The 18,610-nt window shown below is 49.8% G+C and overlaps 1 protein-coding gene across 17 annotated transcripts in view; it reads left to right on the top strand.

Annotated features, from left to right (window-relative positions):
* The window catches only part of RFFL (ring finger and FYVE like domain containing E3 ubiquitin protein ligase), a 66,657-nt gene extending 49,335 nt beyond the window's left edge, over positions 1–17,322 (top strand). For 10 of the 17 annotated variants that reach the window (XM_022566392.2, XM_089900820.1, XM_089900819.1 and 7 more), the window contains 7 exons: positions 748–935; positions 7,873–8,262; positions 11,884–11,967; positions 12,945–13,155; positions 14,082–14,210; positions 14,383–14,406; positions 17,033–17,322. In XM_022566392.2, coding sequence (XP_022422100.2) covers positions 748–935; positions 7,873–8,262; positions 11,884–11,967; positions 12,945–13,155; positions 14,082–14,210; positions 14,383–14,406; positions 17,033–17,214 — 1,208 coding nt within the window. In that variant the 3' untranslated portion in view covers positions 17,215–17,322. Of the gene's footprint in view, positions 1–747; positions 936–7,624; positions 7,781–7,872; positions 8,263–11,883; positions 11,968–12,944; positions 13,156–14,081; positions 14,211–14,382; positions 14,407–17,032 lie in introns of those variants that run through there. The other 7 variants (XM_022566394.3, XM_022566398.3, XM_089900823.1 and 4 more) reach the window with 6 other exon arrangements.
* Positions 17,323–18,610: the final 1,288 nt, after the last annotated feature.

Genomic DNA, 18,610 nt, shown 5'->3' with positions numbered 1-18,610 from the left:
CAAGAAGTGGTCCCTGCCCTCAAGGAATGTATGGTTTAGTGGTAGAAAAAAAGCATAACTATTACAGGTGCCGTGGTAGACGTTGATACAGGGTCGGACGTACAAATGTTAAGAGCTGTACGTAAGTTCTGCTGGCTGGTGGGAGGGGAAACCAGGGGGCAACGTAGTATAGGGAAGAGAACATTAGGTTTAGAGTCAGAAGAGCTGGGTTTTCGGAATCTCCGTTCTGTATATATTAGTTGTGGACCTTGATTCCTTTGAGCCTGGGTTGCCTCATCTAAATAAAGGAAGTAATGATCCTTCTGCCCCATGGTCAACGTGAGCGTGGAACTGTACACGTGTGTATGATAGAGCTCTATCTGTCTGAGCTCTAGGGGCAAGTTCATGTTCCTGAATAAAATGGCTGTTAGGCCACTTGTAATTGCTAAGACAAAAGATTTTATTTGAAGTAAAGCTCTCAGATTAAACCCAAACAGGCATCAGCAACCTTTCAAAGGTAGCGTGCCAGCTCTGCTGCCTGTGCCGGCCTGTCCTGCAGATCAGGCGTCTGTGCGCACCTTTCCTGTAACGGCAGCGGGTGTGGTGCAGGAGGCAGTAGGAAGTCTGGTGGCCCCCGAAAGCCCATCCTCACCTTGACTGTGATGGGAGGTGTGGACCGATGTCGCTGCTCACCTGTGCCCTCAGGAATGGGGACGCCGTCAAGCTGTGTCTTAACTCTGACCTTTCCCCCCTTCTCCCTCGTGCCAGATTTTATCATGTGGGCAACCTGCTGCAACTGGTTCTGCCTGGATGGACAGCCTGAGGAGGCCCCACCACCCCAGGGAGCCAGGACGCAGGCCTATTCCAACCCTGGGTACAGCTCCTTCCCTTCCCCCACGGGCTCGGAACCAAACTGCAAGGCCTGCGGGGCCCACTTCGCAAGCATGGCCAGGAAGGTGAGTGTCGACCTCTTGGCCTGCTCGGCCGCTGTAGCCTCAGGCCCTCAGGCAAGTCTGCTGACCCTTCCATGGTGCCTGCCCCTGGCCTTTGCCTGTGCAAAGCTGGCAACCCAGACCTGTCCTTTCGCAAAGGTATTAAAACTAACCAAGCAAAAGCAACACATCTTGGCGTAGATTTGGAGCCAGCTAGATCTGAATTCTGATAGCAGCTAGGCAACTTCCTAGCTGTATGACTTAACCTGTCTTGAGATTCATCTTCTCCGTCTATGAAGTAGGGATATAATAATTGTACCCAAGTCAACATCTTGCAATGTTGTGGGAATAAAATGCGCTAAGCTGCGAAGGGTGTCCGGTGCGATGCTTGGGGTGCAGCAGGCACTTGCTGTTATTTCCTTCATTAGCTGCCGTCATTAAAAGCCTGGCTGCAGGTGAACTTGTTCTTTTTATTGAAAACAGTGTCAAGGACATCTCAGGTACGTCAGGACCCTAACAAGATGAAGACTGGAGCTTATTTACTGTTGTCAGTTCATTTGAAATGCATGGTAGCCGTGTTTTCCAGATTAGTGAGCAGGAGGTAAAATCACTGGCTGGGCCATGGTGTACGGGTGAGGGCCATCCCTCTGCCTGTGGTAAGCACGCCTGGGGCCGAAGGTGAGCCCTGACCTGGAGAACTGCTGCATCTGTCTTCTTCTGCAGAATGAGAGGTTTGCAGCCTAGAATGTGACGTTTAAATGATGATAATGAGAAATTTGAGAGGAAAAAATACTTTCTAAACCACCTTCTGTATGGCAGAGACTATTTTAAGCAATTTATAGAGTTTTTGTTTCATTTAATCCTCACAGTAACTCTATGATGTAGGTTTTAGGGTCCCTACACTCACACTTTACATATGAGAAACTAAGGCTTAAAGTTTAACAGGTAAGAAGGAAACTGTCAAGTTCCTGACAGCATTGGAGACATTAAAATACTCATTCTTTCCCCTCTACTTAAGTAGCGCCCCAAGATCACCTGGTTATTAAATGGCAGAGCCAGGATTCAAACATAGGTCTTTGACTCTCAAGCTTTCTCCCAGAAGACAGTCAGCATGTCAGAATTTCTGCAGCTCAAAGTGTTGACCAGCCACCCCTTTGTAACTGTGAGATGATGGAGAATTGGCATTTTGCCTTGTAGGTTGTATTTTGCCTATACCTCAGTGCAGTGCGGGGAAGGTGGGCACGTAGCCAAGCTTTGTTGTGGTTTGCTTGGCTACCCCAGTCACTGAGAACTCAACCAGAGAGGCTCCTGCAGGCCAGGGGGCTGTGGCTCGGTGGGCAGGGGTGCCTCTCCTTTTATACGTAGGCTGAAAGGTTCAGTCCATGATGGAGACTGAAGTGGCGAGTAGGAGGAACTCAGGGCCACGTGGCCTCAGTGCTGTCGGTGGTGGAGACGGTGGGGTGGAGTTAGGGTCTGAGATGAGATGGAAGGAGGGCTGTCGGGTCCTGGTCATGTGCCTGGCACTGAGCCTGGCATTTCAGATGCGTTGTCTCACTGAAACCTTACAGCAGCCTATGATGTGTGTACTACTATCATTTGTTCCCATTTTACAGATGAAGAAATTGTTCCCTTTATCTAAGGTAGTAGTTTCAGGGACTCCTCAAGTACATCAAGAGTCTGTTGGACATCAAAGCTCGTGCTGTTTTCATTGTTACATTGTGAGAAATGCTAGGAACAACCAGCTGAAGTGGCGGAGTAATTGGCAAGAAAGGAATAGGGAAAACCCTCGTTTAAATGAGGCAGCATGGGGAATTCCCTGGCGGTCCAGGCGTCACTTTCACTGCCGAGGCTGTGGGTTCAACCCCTGGTCAGGGAACTAAGATCCCGCAAGCCTTGTGGAGCGGCCCCCCCAAAAAATTAATTAAGAAATAAACAAATAAAGGAAACAGCATGAATTTGCAATGGGTTTGTTTGAAACCACCCCCCCTTTTTTTTTTAAAGTCAGTTATTCTCTGGAGTGGAAATGGAGAGAAAGCGCAGAGAGGACGATGGTGGTGATCCAGGCTCAGGATAAGCATGTCGAGCGCATTGGAAACTTGAGAGAACCAGGGGATCTAGTGAGTTCTTGACATTGCTCAGCCTGAAGAGAGAACGTGAATGAACAAAGAAACCGCCCCCAGAGAAAGTAGAATGATGGTTGGGTCAGGGTGGGAAGATGCTTTATTTTCCTTATAGTGGTTATCACCACCCAACATACATGTGTTTGTGGATTGCCTGTCTTCTCAGATGGTACATAGGATAAGGGATTTTATCAATTTTGTTCACAACTTTTCCCCAGTATCTAGAACAGTGACTGACACGTGGTAGGTAGGCAATAAAATTTTAGAAATAAATGAATGAATGAACGAATGGACTGCTGAGTTGAGAGCAGTTTGAAAAAGAGGAAGTAGACCAGAGAGTTTCTATTTTCATCACTTTATGGCTGACATTTCCATGCTGAAGATTTTCACTGAGGGCCGATTCTGTCCCAGCAGCATGCTAGTAGCTGGAGCTTACAGTTTTGTGGAGAGAATACTAAGACATAGGTCTTTCCCTTAGGGAGCTTACTGTCTGGTCGAGGAGGCCCACATTTACAAAGAGCTAATAATAGTCAGTTGCATAAGTTAAGTACTAGGGCATCAGGCATTGTTGGTAAATTGATAATTCTAGCCGGATGAAGGAAAGTTTGTTGATTTGCAAAGCAGTGGCTGAAGTAAAAGCACCACATGTGGAGCAAGTTCAAGGTGGACTTGGGAACTGTGAGTGGCCTGTTTGGCCAGAGTGCAGGGTACCAGGGAAGTTAGGGCAGCAGGGTTGGGATCAGGTGGTAAAGGGCCATGACTGCCATGGTAAGGAGTCTATCGCCACCAGACAACAAGGAAGCATCAGAAGGAGTTTGAACAAAGCAGCAACCTGATTGATCCCATTTCAGGGAGCAGACGTGGCTTCGTGAGGAGGGTAATTCGATGGAGCCATAGGAGTAGCACTTAGGAAGCTCTTGCACACCTGGCGGGAAGTTCCCAGAGCCTGGTGTAGGGTGGAGGCCGAGATTGATCGAGGTAGCTTCTATTTAGTGAGCAGCTCTTGGTGCCAGACCTTGTGAAGAAGTGGTTGTTAACCCATTTTACAGATGAAAAATTTGAGACTCAGATACAACAGGTACTTTAGCTACGAAGATACAAGGGCACACAGCTGTTGAAGACAGATGAAACGGAGGAGGAGGTCAAACTAAAGAAGGCAGAGAATCGGTCTGGGTGCCTAGGAGCCTGGCAGTGATTAAAATAAGGATTTGTTTTTTTTATTCAGTGGTTCAGTGGAAAATATATTATTCAGTATCTACTGTGTGTCAGACATTGCGTGGGCTAGGCAGGCAGAGATGAAGAATGTCAGCCCTCCTTAGTAGGGAGCTTGTAGTCTGACAGGAAGATGGGGGCAAATACGCAGCCACACAAGGAGACAAAAAGAAAACTTCTGTAGCAAGAAGAGCTTTTGTGGGGGGAAAGAAAGTTCCAGTCTGGAAGGTAAAAGATGGTTATTGGTAAAATGTTTTCTTGCCACAAAGGGATGGATTAATTTTGTGAATATTAAGGATGTTTTCTCCTATGAGAATTTTGCACTTGTAATTTCATGCTTAAGTGGATCAGCATCTTATCTTAAGGGTTTGGCATTTAACAGCTGCAAGCTTTTAAAATGTCTTTTCTAGAAGTGTTTGAATTGACGTGATTACATGGATCCTACTGTCTCTTTTTCCTTTCTTCATCGAGGTCAGTATTTTCCGACTGCTCATTGGGTACAAAGTCCAGAGAGCACTAAGGACTTTGTAGAGAGGACGTAGTAAGAAAGATGGAGCCCTGCCTTCCCAGAGTTTCCAGTCTCAGAGAGAAATGGCAGGCTGGGATTTGCCACAAGCCTCATATCCCATCTGTATTGGTAACACCTACATATGGTCTAGCAGCAGCCCTGCCAATTTTGGAGGGAGTTTGGCGCCCAGCCTCTTGAGCTGACCAGGTTGAGCAGGAGGCTGGGGAGGTAGCCTGGCAGGGAGGTTGTACTTGGGAACGTGGAAGAGATACTCAAATCTCAGAGTAGAAAGGGGGTGGCTCCTAGGTACTGGCCCGCGTCGGAGATGAGGCACGGAGAAAAGGGAAAAGGAGGTGACGGTGTTACCTTTAAGTGCGTTGCGCGCCCACCGCACGCTGAGGTTTGCTGTGCCTTAGCTCATGTAGTACTTGAGTAGTCCTTCGAGGTAGGCTGAGCTTCCGACTTTACAGGTGAGAATCTGACGCTCTGGGAGGTTATCTGTTTTGCACAAGTTCCCTTAGCTGGGACGTGACCAGCTAGGACTTAATCCTAGTGTGTCATGCCTCAGGCTGCCCCTTTCCTCCCGGTGGGCTGCAGGAGGGGATGCTTATGGGCAGGATGGCTAGGAGGAGGGGCTGGTGGGCTGAGAAGGTGGGCCCGCCCTGTGCCAGGGAACGAGGCTGGGGAGAGGGTAGAACAAGGAAGGGTGGATTGGCAAAGGCGGGTGCCCCTGCCAGCCTCCCAATGCTGGTGTTTGTCTGTGTTCCTGGCATTTGTACAGGCTCGTCGGCTCCCCTAGGTCATCTTTCATGTGACCTCGTGAGTCAGTTTGCACCATTTGCTAGAATTTATACATATGTGTTTCCCTTGCTTGTTCTGCCCACATTTGTTGACAGCTGCTTTTCCCTTCTCCTTTGTTCTCTTCTGCCTCTGCAAACTGAGGTTTTAGCCTCAAGAGAGCGCTGTCTTACTCTTTCCCCTAGGGTGTGTTTCAGATGCCAATGCCGGGACTTGAGAATCCCTGGCGAGCTGGGGGGTACGGAGAAGCTGGGTTGGTTGCTGCCTTTGCATTCTGATCTTGCATCCAATACGCTGCACACCTTTGAAGAAGAGCGGTGTTTAGATCTGGCTGATTGAGCAACTCGGGGCTTTTTAATTGTGTCAAGCTAGGTCTTATCAAACTGCATTGACTTAAATAATGTTCCACGTCAGGACCTACAGCCTTATTACACGGAAGCCTCGTCCTTTCACTTTGTCATCCTAAGGACATCTCATTGCCCAACAGAAAAGCTTTAGATATGACTGAACCCCCAATACCCAAAAACATTCAGTTTCTACCTGAGTGGCTACTGGTCCCAGAACCCTTATGAAGCGAGTGCAGCCATGCGTCCTTTCCAGTCAGTCGCTGCACATTTTATTGTCTGGTTATAACTGTATAGAGAATAAGGGAGCTTGATGTGTGTCCTTCCCCAGCTTCTAAGTATCACTAGTCAAAACGATGGTAAGCATTATGCTTGTTTTCCTTTACTGCACGAATGACACTTAGAGAAAACGAACTATAACGACATCAGCTATGCAGACTTTTACTTCAGTGCCACACAAGAGTATCTGTGATTTCGACTCTGGGAATCTCAGTCTCCTGGGCATTCTTGTTAGCTTGAATAACTTTCTAAGAAAAGAGGGAGCGGAAATCTTTCGGTTAATACTTAAGTCACCACAGGATGAAAAGTTTTTAATTTCTCTAAAGGATGAGTGAGGGCGCCCTCCGGGACCAGCCCCGTGGGCCCAGGGATTACCCGCCTGGTGGCATGTGGCCTGCTGGTGGCTGGAACAGGCCTCAGTCAGATGTCACCGTGCTCGGTCAGCCTGCGGGGCGAGAGGCCGAGGATTTGCTTCCTGTGAGCTGAGCAAGCCTTCATGAGTTGTGTTGTCTGCGATCCTGGGAGGAGCTGCTGCCAGGCGGTACCAGCGTGCCTGCCAGGCACTCTCGTCGCCCGTCTGAGACACCCTGTACTTTCACAGATGAGAGCTCCCTAATCACGTCCAGAGGGCCTCCTGGAGCTGACTAAATATTTGTCCTGGGTAGGCTCTCAGGCACCACTGAGTTCCCAGCACTCTGAGTGGGCCTTCCTGGGGTGGGGGTGGCCCTGGGCCTCAGCCTCTGCAGACGGGGCACGGGGTTGGCAGTTGGGAGAGGGAGAGCCAGGCCCTTGACTCAGCCCAGCTGTAGGCTCGCCTGGGGCTGAGTTAGGCAATGTGAGCATGACTGTGGGCACCAAACTCAGACCTCGAGTGAGAATCCCAGCTCTACTCTTTACTGCCTGCCCTTTAGGATGGGATTTAATCTCTCTAGGCCTCAGATGCTTGGTCTGTAAAACAGGGAGGTACGCGGATACCTACTTTGCGGGGTTGCTTTGAGAATTAAATGACAAGCCAAATTTAGCTCTAGCACATAGTGGCCCCTCAATAATTTAATGAATAACATTAATAGTAACAACAGTCACCACCATAACCTTTATGCATTTGCTTTCTTATCGCAGCAATAAAGTAGAAAGAATCATAGTTCAGGATTTGAATCTTGACTCTTATCATTGGCTTGTGTTTCCTAGCAAGAATAATTAAAACACTGAACACTTATTGAAGACTCATGTGTCAGATATACTAAATGCATTATCTCTTAACTTTACAACAATCATATGAGGCAGTTGCTGTTATCGCCTTGCTTTACAGATGAGGAAACTGAGGCACAGAGAGGCTAAGTTAGACCCCCAAGGTGACGCCACAAGAAATGGAGGAGGGAGACAATGAAAATGCGGGGATTTTTTTATCCTGAAGCTGGTAGTCTTAATTAATAGCCGCCATTTCTCTACCAGTAAAATGAATAAAGTAAGCCTCCGACGGAACACTCCACATAGTGTCCTGTATGTGGATACATGATGCCTACAGGGGCTGCGCCACCTCCAAGTGGCTCTTACCCGGAAATCTGCAAGGTAGCCTGCACGCGCAGGGAGAGGAGGAGCTCAGTAAAAGTAAGAGTGATGGGGGAGTCTCGCCCAGCTCCCATCGCACTGTCTTGTTCTCACTGTCTGACGTGGTTTCCTCTGCCTCTTGCTCTAAGCAGCAGACCTGCTTGGACTGTAAGAAGAATTTCTGCGTGGCCTGTTCGAGCCAAGTGGGGAGCGGGCCCCGCCTCTGCCTTCTCTGCCAGCGTTTCCGAGCCACAGCCTTTCAGCGGGAGGAGCTCATGAAGATGAAGGTGAAGGACCTGAGGGACTATCTCAGCCTCCATGACATCTCTACCGACATGTGCCGGGAGAAAGAGGAGCTGGTGTTCTTGGTGCTTGGCCAGCAGCCTGTAATCTCCCAGGAGGGCAGGACTCATGCCCCCAGCCTGTCCCCGGACTCCCCCGAGCAGCAGGCCTTCCTGACCCAGCCTCACACCAGCACGGTACCTCCTACCTCACCCGGCCTCCCTTCTTCACCCCCAGCCCAGGCTCGGGACCGGCAGCAGGTACGGGCCCGTTTGCAGCCACACCATCTCTGCCAGTTGGAGGGCTCATTTTCCTCTCCCGCCTGCACCGTGGGAGTGGGGCAAGGTTAAGTGTCCGGATTATGTGACGCCTTTCTGCTTACTGATGAGGGATGATGTTTTCTGGACATCCAACTCACGTTTTGGCTTTTTTCAGGGATATTGATGCACGATACTGGGTGTTTGTGTTTTTTGTTTGTTTGTTTTAATTTTTTATTTTATTCATTTTTTTTTTGGCTGCGTTGGGTCTTCGTTGCTGCGTGCGGGCTTTCTCTAGTTGAGGCGAGCGGGGGCTACTTACTCTTCACCGCAGTGCGCGGGCCTCTCACTGCAGTGGCCTCTCCCGTCACGGAGCATAGGCTCCAGGCACGTGGGCCTCAGTAGTTGTGGCGTGTGGGCTCAGCAGCTGTGGCTTGCGGGCTCTAGAGAGCGCAGGCTCAGTGGCCATGGCTCACGGGCCCAGCTGCTCCGCGGCACGTGGGATCCTCCCGGACCAGTGCTCGAACCTGTGTGCCCTGCACTGGCAGGTGGACTCAACCACTGCGCCACCAGGGAAGGCCTTTTGTTTGTTTTTAATATGTACATATCCCAGTTAGAGAGTTTTTAAAAATTCATTTTTCCAGAAATATTTTGAGAAAACTCACTGGTAGTCTTTGTGTTTAGTTCTGTTCAAATTGCCCTCCTACTTACTCACCTTTGTTGTGGTCTTCCTTGGCCGGATGGGGAACTCCGTTCCTCAGTGACCGTCACAAGGCACAAAGGAAGAAAAGCAACATGTAGAGGGAAGGGAGAGTGGGGAAACAGTGTGACTAGGACAAGGGCGCTGCTCCTCTTGCCAGCCTCTGTCTGGGTGGGGCAGTGGTTGGTGGGCTGTTGAACAGTAAGCAGCCTTACCAGCATCCTAGTGGGGCCTGGGAATGGTAAGCTCAGAGCAGCACATCGACTGAAACATGAACCAGGCATGAAAAGTACAGAAATGAGTAACACATTGCTTCTGTGCTGAGAAAGCCCCTCTAAGGGGAAGGTAGATACAGAAACCAACTATTGGATTAGAGTGATGCGGGCGGACCTCACCTCACCGTTGTGTAAGGCATGAGGGCATCCCGTAGACATACGTAGGTGCCTTAGTGAGCCTTTTACTTACATGGCTTGGGCAATAGTGGGAGGATTAGGACCTAAGAAATCCGTTTTCCACATCCAGTTTGTCACTGACTCTTGGGTCAGTTTGGGTGAGGTTTGAGCCTATAACAATGAAATGGGGTTAGTAATCCAGACCACTTTTGCTCTTGCCAGGATGTTGGGAGGACAGACTAGTGTGATCTCACGTCTAAAGGGCTTTGAGCCGCCTAGAGCAGGCACGTGCCAGTGTTGTCAGTTCCCACACAGGATGTGGATGGCTGCTACCTCTTGTTTATGATCACCTCCTTTGCCAGGATGGGGCCCCCTGATTCAGCTCTGACGAGCACTGAGGCATAAAGGCCACTGTGATAGCATGCTTTACCTTCAGGAAACTCAGCAGCTCCCTTGTTGGCTTGAGCCTGCTTTCTCCCCAGCACGCTCTGGAGTTTTAACTCTTCCCTCAGCTCTGGCTCTGTCTGCTGGACATGTTTGGGCTCCTGCTTTGACTTCCTCCCTTTGCTTGACTAAGTGCTTTTGCTGTGTTTATGGGGAGCCAGGAGAGTGCCTTGAGGGATTTTTTTTTCCCTCAAGAACCTTCAGGTGGCTTTTCCAATGAAAGGAGTCGGTTTTAAGCTTCCTTTCATTAATCAGAAGTTTCCAGACTGCACCCACAGGAGACACTGTGTACCGGATCTCATTGGGTACTTCTCTGATGTTTTCAGAGGGCCTTCAGGTCAGCTCACATCCCCTGTTCTGGTGAGGTCTGCATTTTGTCAGCCAGAAAAACAGGGGAAGCAAAGTAACTTGTGCGTGGCTGCCCGACGATTCTACAGCGAACTGCACCCAGGATACAAATCTGCTTATACCATTCACCCTACCAGGGCCCTTTCCTGTACCGTTAATGTCCTGGCAGTAGTTGCTGGTGAAGAAAGTGTGTGGAATAAGCACAACTGTGCACACATATTCATTGTAGATTTTGGTTTAGCCAGTGGGCAAACTGAAAAGACAGGAGCATACTTTGCAGCATGAGATCTAGTTTCTCTTTCCTGGAAAAGAAAGGACATACAAGAAGCTGTCTACTTAGGATGAGGTTAGGCTCTGAAAGACTTTTTGTAACTCCAAGGTGACACCAGGAGGCCAGTGTGTACTACACCGATGTAAATCTAAGAGAAAACTAGACGTTGTTTTGGATGCATCTCCGTACATGTGTACTATATGTGGGGGGGTATCGTTCCTTGGCATTTTTGGTGGTGATGGTTATTTCTACTCTTCATTGCCACTGTAGTTGCTTGCCTGTTCTTTTTTTTTGCAGTATGCGGGCCTCTCACTGTTGTGGCCTCTCCCGTTGTGGAGCACAGGCTCCGGACGCGCAGGCCCAGTGGCCATGGCTCACGGGCCCAGCCGCTCTGCGGCATGTGGGATCTTCTCGGACCGGGGCACGAACCCATGTCCCCTGCATCGGCAGGCGGACTCTCAGCCACTGCGCCACCAGGGAAGCCCGCTTGCCTGTTATTAATTAGCTCCGTATTATGCATCCTAATCTGAGATGAGCGGCTAGAGGCAGTGAGTGACTGGTTTCCTTTACTGAGACCAGTGGAAAAGGCCTGTGAGCTCACACACCTCTTTGCTCTGGGCTCACACCAGGCCCTTTGCCTGTTGGGAGCAGTGGGTGAAGAGGATCTAGTTAAGGGATTTGTGGCTTCAGTGGTGATGGGATTAGGAGGCTCACAGTTCTGACTACTCTGTGGCAAAACCTGAAGGAGTATCTAGGAGGAACCTTTTGAGAAGTTAGAATTCTAAGCAGAATGAAACTTCTTAAGCACAGGCGTTTGTCTTAAATAGTCTCAGGCTAATAATAATTTTTGACCAGGTTTCAAGACAGCTCTCAGTAATAGTGTGCCCTGCTGGTTGGAGCATATTTCTAGAATGTGAGAGCAGCAACTAGCCAGAAGAGAGGGGTAAGGTGGTGAGGGTCTGGAAACTTTGTCTCATCCAGGCCAGATGAGGAAGTGGGGGAGATTTTGTGTGGAGGAAGGGAAGCTGTGATATGAACAGCTGGGAAGAAAATAGTTGGCATTGGTCTGGGGGCAGAACCAGGGACGGTGGGCAGAAGTTGTCGGGAGGGTAGTTTGGGGTCAGTATCAGGAAAAAACTTGACAGTGGTCCCTCACAGGAGTGGACGTGTTATCTTCCTTTCACTCAGAGTGTTCAAACTGAGACTAAATTGACGGTGAGTGGCGGTTAATGCCGTCCTGGTGGTGGGCAGCATTAATGCATCTTGTTCTAGAGTTGAAATCTATTTCTATTGCTTCCCTGCCTGACAAAGTCAGTGTTAAAGAGCAGGCTTTTGTAGTGCTGTTATGCGAGACTCCAGATTTCCGGGGGAGATGGGAATGCATTTTGGATATGGTGTGAGCTGGCAAGAGGCCCATGCTATCCCTGGGACATCTCTGTGGATGTGATGGCACCTTTTTCTTCCCACAGGCCAATGGCCATGTGTCTCAGGACCAAGAGGAACCCGTCTACCTGGAGAGCACAGCCAGAGCACCTGCTGAGGATGAGACGCAGGTGGGGCCCCTGCTTGGGTCTGTGCCTTTGCCTTTGCTCTTTCACTGGCGTTCTTAGGATGTTATTAGGAACCTCCTGTCAGACTCAAAGTGGAGAGAGGAGAATCAGTGTGTGATGATAGTCCTTCTGAAATTCTGTTTTCAGGGGTGGAGTTTAGTGTTAGCATTCCAGATTAACCTTTGTGGCTGTCAGTGTGTTCGTGTGGAGTTGTGAGTCACAGTGGAGACTGGGGAGCCACATGGCCCATTAGTTTCCAGTCTCTTGACTTTCTAAGAGCTGCCAGAGGGCAGGCTCCCGGTGCCGCTGTGCAAATCTTGTTCTTTTCTTCTGCTTCTAGCACACAGTAGCCATTGTTAGGGGAAGGAAGTCAGATAATCAGGAGGAAAGATGGGAGGGAGTTCAGGCCTCAGCCGTGGCGGGCCCAGTGCACAGGGGGGCACAGCCATGGGGCCGTGGAGCTATTGTCACGGGTGCGTAGAGAGGATGCTTGACCGGGAGGTGGGCTCCTTCGTGGGAAAGCAGAACTGTCTCCGGGGGAGAAGGACCAACACCATTCTCGGTAGTTTCTGCTGCTGCGTTTAGTCGTCACAGCAACCCTGTGGGGCAGGTCTGCTGCCTCTTCTTCATGGAGGGGCAGTTGGGCTCCGAGAGGTGAGCCACTTGCCTGATACTATTCAGTACTAATCAGCGGAGGAATCGGGATTCAAAGCCAGGGCCACCTGCCTCAGACTGCAGCTCCTTCTACCGGGTCACGCTGCTGGGCGGGTCGGGCCGGCTGCGCCTGAGCACAGGGCTCGGGTTGGGAAGGGACCGCGGTCTCTCTTGCGATGCAGGGCGCCATGCCAGCTACTACTCCTGTTCCTACTCCTCTTGAGGCCAGTCACCAAAAGCACGGGGTGATGAGTGCTCTGAGGTCCTGGGAGGGAGAGCCTGGGTTGGGGGAGCTGAGCCCACCGATCTCATCTTTGCCTTTGCAGTCTGTTGACTCAGAGGACAGCTTCGTCCCAGGCCGGAGGGCCTCTCTGTCTGACCTGACCGACCTGGAGGACATTGAAGGTCTAACCGTGCGGCAGCTCAAAGAGATCCTGGCTCGCAACTTCGTCAACTACAAGGGCTGCTGTGAGAAGTGGGAGCTGATGGAGAGGGTGACGCGGCTGTACAAGGATCAGAAGGGGCTACAGCACCTGGGTGAGGGGCCGCCTGGGTGACAGCTGCACGGAGTTCCAGAGTGTTTGCTGTCTCGCTTGAGAGTCGACATTGACCTGACTAAGTTTCCCTGCTTTTAGCCCAGGAAGGAGTCACCTTACACATCTGCAGCCTCTAATAATAGCTGTCCTTTGGAGTTGAGGGCTGGGATTGGGTTAGGCATCATGTACATGTATTTACTCCTCAGGGCAGCCTGTGAAATAGGCGTTATTAGTGTCTTCCTTTTATTGTAGAGCCCAGATTTGAACTGAGGATTTCCTGGTCCAAGTCCATGGCCTTTCCCCACACACGTCACCCCTGCCATACTGACTACTGCCTTTACCAGTACTCCTTCTTTGCACACATGGTGCAAGAACACTGTGTCCTGCCTGCACTTGGGCTGTTCATTTCCCAAAGCATGGTATCATTTTCAGCGATGCCCAGTAAAATATCAAGGTCTGTGCTCAGATGAGTTTGGAAAAAAAAAAAAAAGAAACTTTATGTCCCTGCTGCTGATTCATGGTGGATGAATAATGGAACAGTAAAGGCAGAGAAGTCCTGCAGAAGAGAGAGGAGTTGAGCCGTGTGGAACTCTGCATTTCCGGAAGTGACTTCACCCAGAACCTACCCCCGCCCCCTGCCCCCCAACAACCCCTCCCCCGCTGATTTGGTCCTGCAGGTCGTTTTGACTCCTTGCCTGCTAACAGTGGTTGAAGTCAGATTTGGGGCTCTCCTATCCCAGAAGCTCAGATTCGTCAGAGTTAGGGGACATCTGACTGGTCACCTGATCACAGACTCTCCCCTTTGGGATCGTCCCCAGAACCTCCCTAGAGTGGGGAGGACCTGGGACTAGGAGATGGCTCCGCCGGGGGGCTGCATCCCGACTCCCTGGCTGACTGGAGCAGACTGTTTCTCCTTTCTTGACTTAGTGCTGGCTTCAGAAGCATCAGAAAAGGACATTGTGCTTATGCAGTATCCTTCCTGCTTGGCAGTTTTGTTCATGGCAAAGCAGTGGAATCTCTCTAAGACTAGACCAGACACCCCGGCAGGAGCTGTGTGTGAGTCCTCCGCACGTAGGGGGAGTGAGGAGGGCGGGTGTTCTGTCTGGGCTCTTGGCCGGCCTGGTTCCCAGCAGGCGAGCAGTCAGAGTTCGGAAGTGAAGGCAGGGTGGCTGGAGACTTTCCTCGTGCCGTCACATATTCAGACGCCTTCTTTCTCTTTCCTTTCCAGTGTGTGGTGCTGAAGACCAAAACGGTATGTAGTTGTTCCTGTTTGGGAACAGACTTAGGCTCTTAGCTCTTCTGTCCTTCCCCTCCTTCAGCCGTGATTCCTGTTATCAGTCTAAGAATTCATGTCAGCGTCCAGAGAGGGTGTGGGGGAATTCACTGGGAACCAAGGCTTTTCAGCATCTCTGGAAATTCTCATCCCTGTCCCCGTGGAGGGACAAGAGTGGCAGGACACCTAGGGGCAGCCTGATCTGCATGCCTCTGGGTTGTCAGAGCTCAGAAGCCAGCATCTGTAAAATATTCAGCAAAGCAAGTGGTGGCATGTGGCACATCCGGTGCATTTCCCACACTCCTGGGGCTAAGGCACTCCCTCCCCTATAGTTTTCACTCCATTTTGGTCTGAGTGGGAAGGGTTTCTGTGTACACCTTCAGGGAAATCACTTGGGATGTTTATCAGCTTCTGGTACCAACTAAAAAGAAAGGGTGGTGGGAACTTCCCTGGTGGTCCAGTGGTTAGGACTCTGAGCTTCCACTGCAGGGGGTGCGGGTTCGATCCCGGGTCGGGAACGAAGATCCCACATGCCGCGCGGTGTGGCCAAAAAAAAAAAGAAAAAAAAGAAAAAGGGTGGTGACCTGACAGCCTTGTTTGTACAGGGCTGGGTAGTGGTTAGAACTGCTCTGGGGATAGATCGGCGCTCAGCTGCCACAAACTCACCCGTGTGTTAAAGACCACCACTGGGCCTTTGGGCACCTCCAGAACACACTGCAGGAATCTTGACTGCAGATCCAAATCATTCTAAAACATGCTAGACCTTTTTGAAAGCCTAAAGGCTACATGGCTGTTTTACTAAATAACAAATTTGGAGAGTCTTCTGAAAAAGTTTTAAAGTGCTTTGCGGGTCCCTACACTACTCTGAGAACATCCTTTCTTGGGGAAGAGCTCACAATCATATAGCTCAGAATGGGGCACAGTCTTCTGGACGATAAATTCTCAAGAGTTGAACTCCCCCAAATCATTTGGAGTTCTAGACCCACTCCCTCATCTGATACCAAGATCTGGCCAATCCACTTGGTGTCTTTCTTTTTCTGATTCCCTGGAAGAATGCTGGCAACTGAGTTGATGAATTTGTTAATCCTGATAGAAATAATCAGTAATGAAATTCTATAAATTACTCCAGCTCATCTTAGGTATTTATATAGTTCAGTTGTTTCCAAACCTTCCCTGTTAGGGCCAACAGCTCCTCAAAGGGGTAAATAGATTTCACTACCTCTTACAGCCAGCCTTCCTCAAGTGTTTCTTGACTTTTTGAATAGTCCAGGGAACAGGAAAAGAAAGTGCAGAGGCAATGGAGTGTGAGAGAATTCCTTGTGGAACCGTAGAGGTGGCTGGTATGGGGCCAGTTGCCTGTTTATAGCTACCTGGTTCAGGCTACCATTTAAAACATGCTGGGGATGGTTGGCTTTGGGGAAGTGAAGGTTTTTCTGTTCCTGCAGCTAACCTAGGATGCTGGTCATGCCCACTGTATCTTACCACTTGCACAAGCCAGTTAGCCTTGTCGAGAGCTGTGCACTGAGCAGTTAATACTCTCTTGGCAGTCCCTGCCCTCAGGCCCCTTGCCCAGAAGTCCGCCTGCCTGGATTTGAACCCTTGGGCAAGCCACTTAACCCTTTGGTCTCAGTTGCCTCATCTATAAAATGAGTAACAAGAGTACCTGCTTCATAGTTTTTGTGAGGATCCAATGAGTTAAAACATGCAAAGCATTTAGGACCCTGCTAGCACCTGTAAGCTTGCAATAAATGTGGGCTGTTATCACTCCCTTGGGAGATGTTCATTTGTCAGACATTTAGAGAGCACCTACCATGTGACTGGTCGCTGGGATTCAAAGATGAAAATCAGACCTCAGAGCACATAGCAGATGCTTTTAGTACATTATTATAGAAATTGATTGCATTTGTTGAATTTAGGGGCCCATAGTGTAGTAGGGAGACAAGTAGGCAAACTGAAAAATTCTCATGCAGTGTGATGAGCGTCGCGAGAGTATGATAAAGCTGTGTGTGGGGAGCAGAGAAGAGGGATCCATAATCTCTGCCGGGTTCTTGCACCACGACGTCTCCTCAGAGGAAGCCTGGGGGTCGTCTGTGGCATGGCCCAGGGGCTCCTGTGATCCTTGGCTTTATTAAATTGGGGATATGTTTACATATAAGCCTCATGATCCTTAGTGAGCCATTCATTGCAGCTCCATTTATATCTAAACTTTTCTGAACCAGTTTTATCTTTTCATCATGTTCTACCTCAGAGAATATTGAGTCCCTAAGTGCCACTCACTGGCTGTATTACAGCCTCAGTTGTCTGAAAATTATTTCTTTTAAGCTTTGAGGACTTTGCCTTATTTAGTTCTCATGTTCTGGGGACGTCTTTCATCTACAAGTACTTGACTCTTCAAATCTATAGCCTGACCTATAGAGGTGCAGATTAAACAAAGAAGTGAAATTAACTACTGGGGAAATGTTTTCTTGGAGTTCAGTTTGAGTGAAGTATGTGGATTTGGGGGGGCTGTTCCCAGTGTGCCTGTTCTCCCCCTGTCCCCCAACCCCGTACACTTAGACAGTCTTCTTACTTTCCTCTCTACCCCCTTTCTGCTATGTGTGTCCAGGGGGAGCAGTGCCATCCAGCCTGGAGGAGAACCTGTGTCGGATCTGCATGGACTCGCCCATCGACTGTGTTCTGCTGGAGTGCGGCCACATGGTCACCTGTACCAAGTGTGGCAAGCGCATGAACGAGTGTCCCATCTGCCGGCAGTACGTGATCCGAGCCGTGCACGTCTTCCGATCCTGAGGGCTTGTACCAGCTTCTTCAGTGCCTTACAGGGACATAGCTCGAGGTGTCTGGGCCCACAGTTGGCCAGCTTGCAGGGGGGCAGCCTAACAAGAAAATCTGCAGTGTTCCCAAGACCAGGGCAAGCAAGATGCTCTGTCACCTCTGGGCATGCCCAGATCGCACAGGCAAGTCCCTGTTTCAGCGATCTTGGGGTGATGATGGTAACTGATGAAGAGAGGACTTTCTGGAATTTGGACTGTATCTTCCTCCCTTCCTCTGAGAACCTAAACAGTTTCACCCTTCCTCCTGTAGCCCACCCATCCCCCTGAGCTGCGTGTCTCTGTTCCACCCATCGGAAGTCCTGGTAGAAATGGCTCTCTTCTTCCCCAGCACATCTGGATTCATTTCTGGTCCCTCTGGCTTTCTGTGCGTTAACCGACCTTTGCTAAAGTCTCTTGCTACATTACCTAAAATCCATGTGTTTCTTCAGACCAAAAAGATGTTAGCTTCCCAGACCAATAGTGATCCTCCTTAGGACAGAATTTGGCCCAGTAAACTCATTTCTGGCGAGAAATGAAACACAAATGCTATGGAAAAAATTTGAAGTCATTAAGAGTTGCTTCCTTAAGTGCTGGGATTGGAAGCTATCAGTCTCTTGACCTGACCTTGGCAGTCAACAAAGCATCTGGCTTTCAAACTGCTGGGAAATTCCAGTCTCTGTGCGCGAGATGGTGCGTGGATCATCTCTGCTGCTTCTCTTGGGGCCTGACTTTGTGCCATCCTTAATTTTAGTTTATGAGAAAAGGGAAAGCATTGGGTGGAAGCAGTGGCTTTCTGCTTGGCTTTGCCTTGTCCAACAGCCAGCCTTAAACCACTTTCCCCTGAGCATGAGGTCCCTCTTTCCCATGGAGGTTTTAAACATGGTCTCACTGAAGGCACAGAGAGAGCCTCACGCTTCTCTAGCCAGACTTCTCATGAAGTTCCCAGAGACTGAGCATGTAAGACAGAGCACCTAAGAGGTATCAGAAGGTACTGAACGAGGCTGGGTTCAGCCCTTGAGCAGACAGCTGGAAGTCTTAGTTCCCCAGGTTGGTGGGGACTCCCTACTCCCATTTCCTTTCTCAGCCTGCTGATTTAGGGGCAGGTCAGGAAGAAGCATTCTCTAGGCCCTTTAGGAAGGGCCGTGCAACGAACAGGTGATGTTCTCGAGCCCTCTTAGTGTCTTTTCACCACTGGAAGAGCTTAAGTTTGCCGGAGAAGCTTAACCAAGCACAAACGTATGTACTGTGTACTATCAGAAGAGCGGTGTGTGCTGCCGTCACTACTGGGCGAGCTATGCAAACCCTTGAATACCCGAAGGCCTTGGCAGTCCCCCCACCCCCACCCCATGCAGCCAAGATCTCTCAGACTGGAA

This window comes from Delphinapterus leucas, chromosome 19, assembly GCF_059928025.1.
Source record: "Delphinapterus leucas isolate spDelLeu-1000000601 "Yukka" chromosome 19, BTC_Dleu_Yukka2, whole genome shotgun sequence".
Classification (NCBI taxonomy): Eukaryota; Metazoa; Chordata; class Mammalia; order Artiodactyla; family Monodontidae; genus Delphinapterus; species Delphinapterus leucas.
This window is presented reverse-complemented; position numbering and strand designations above follow the sequence as displayed.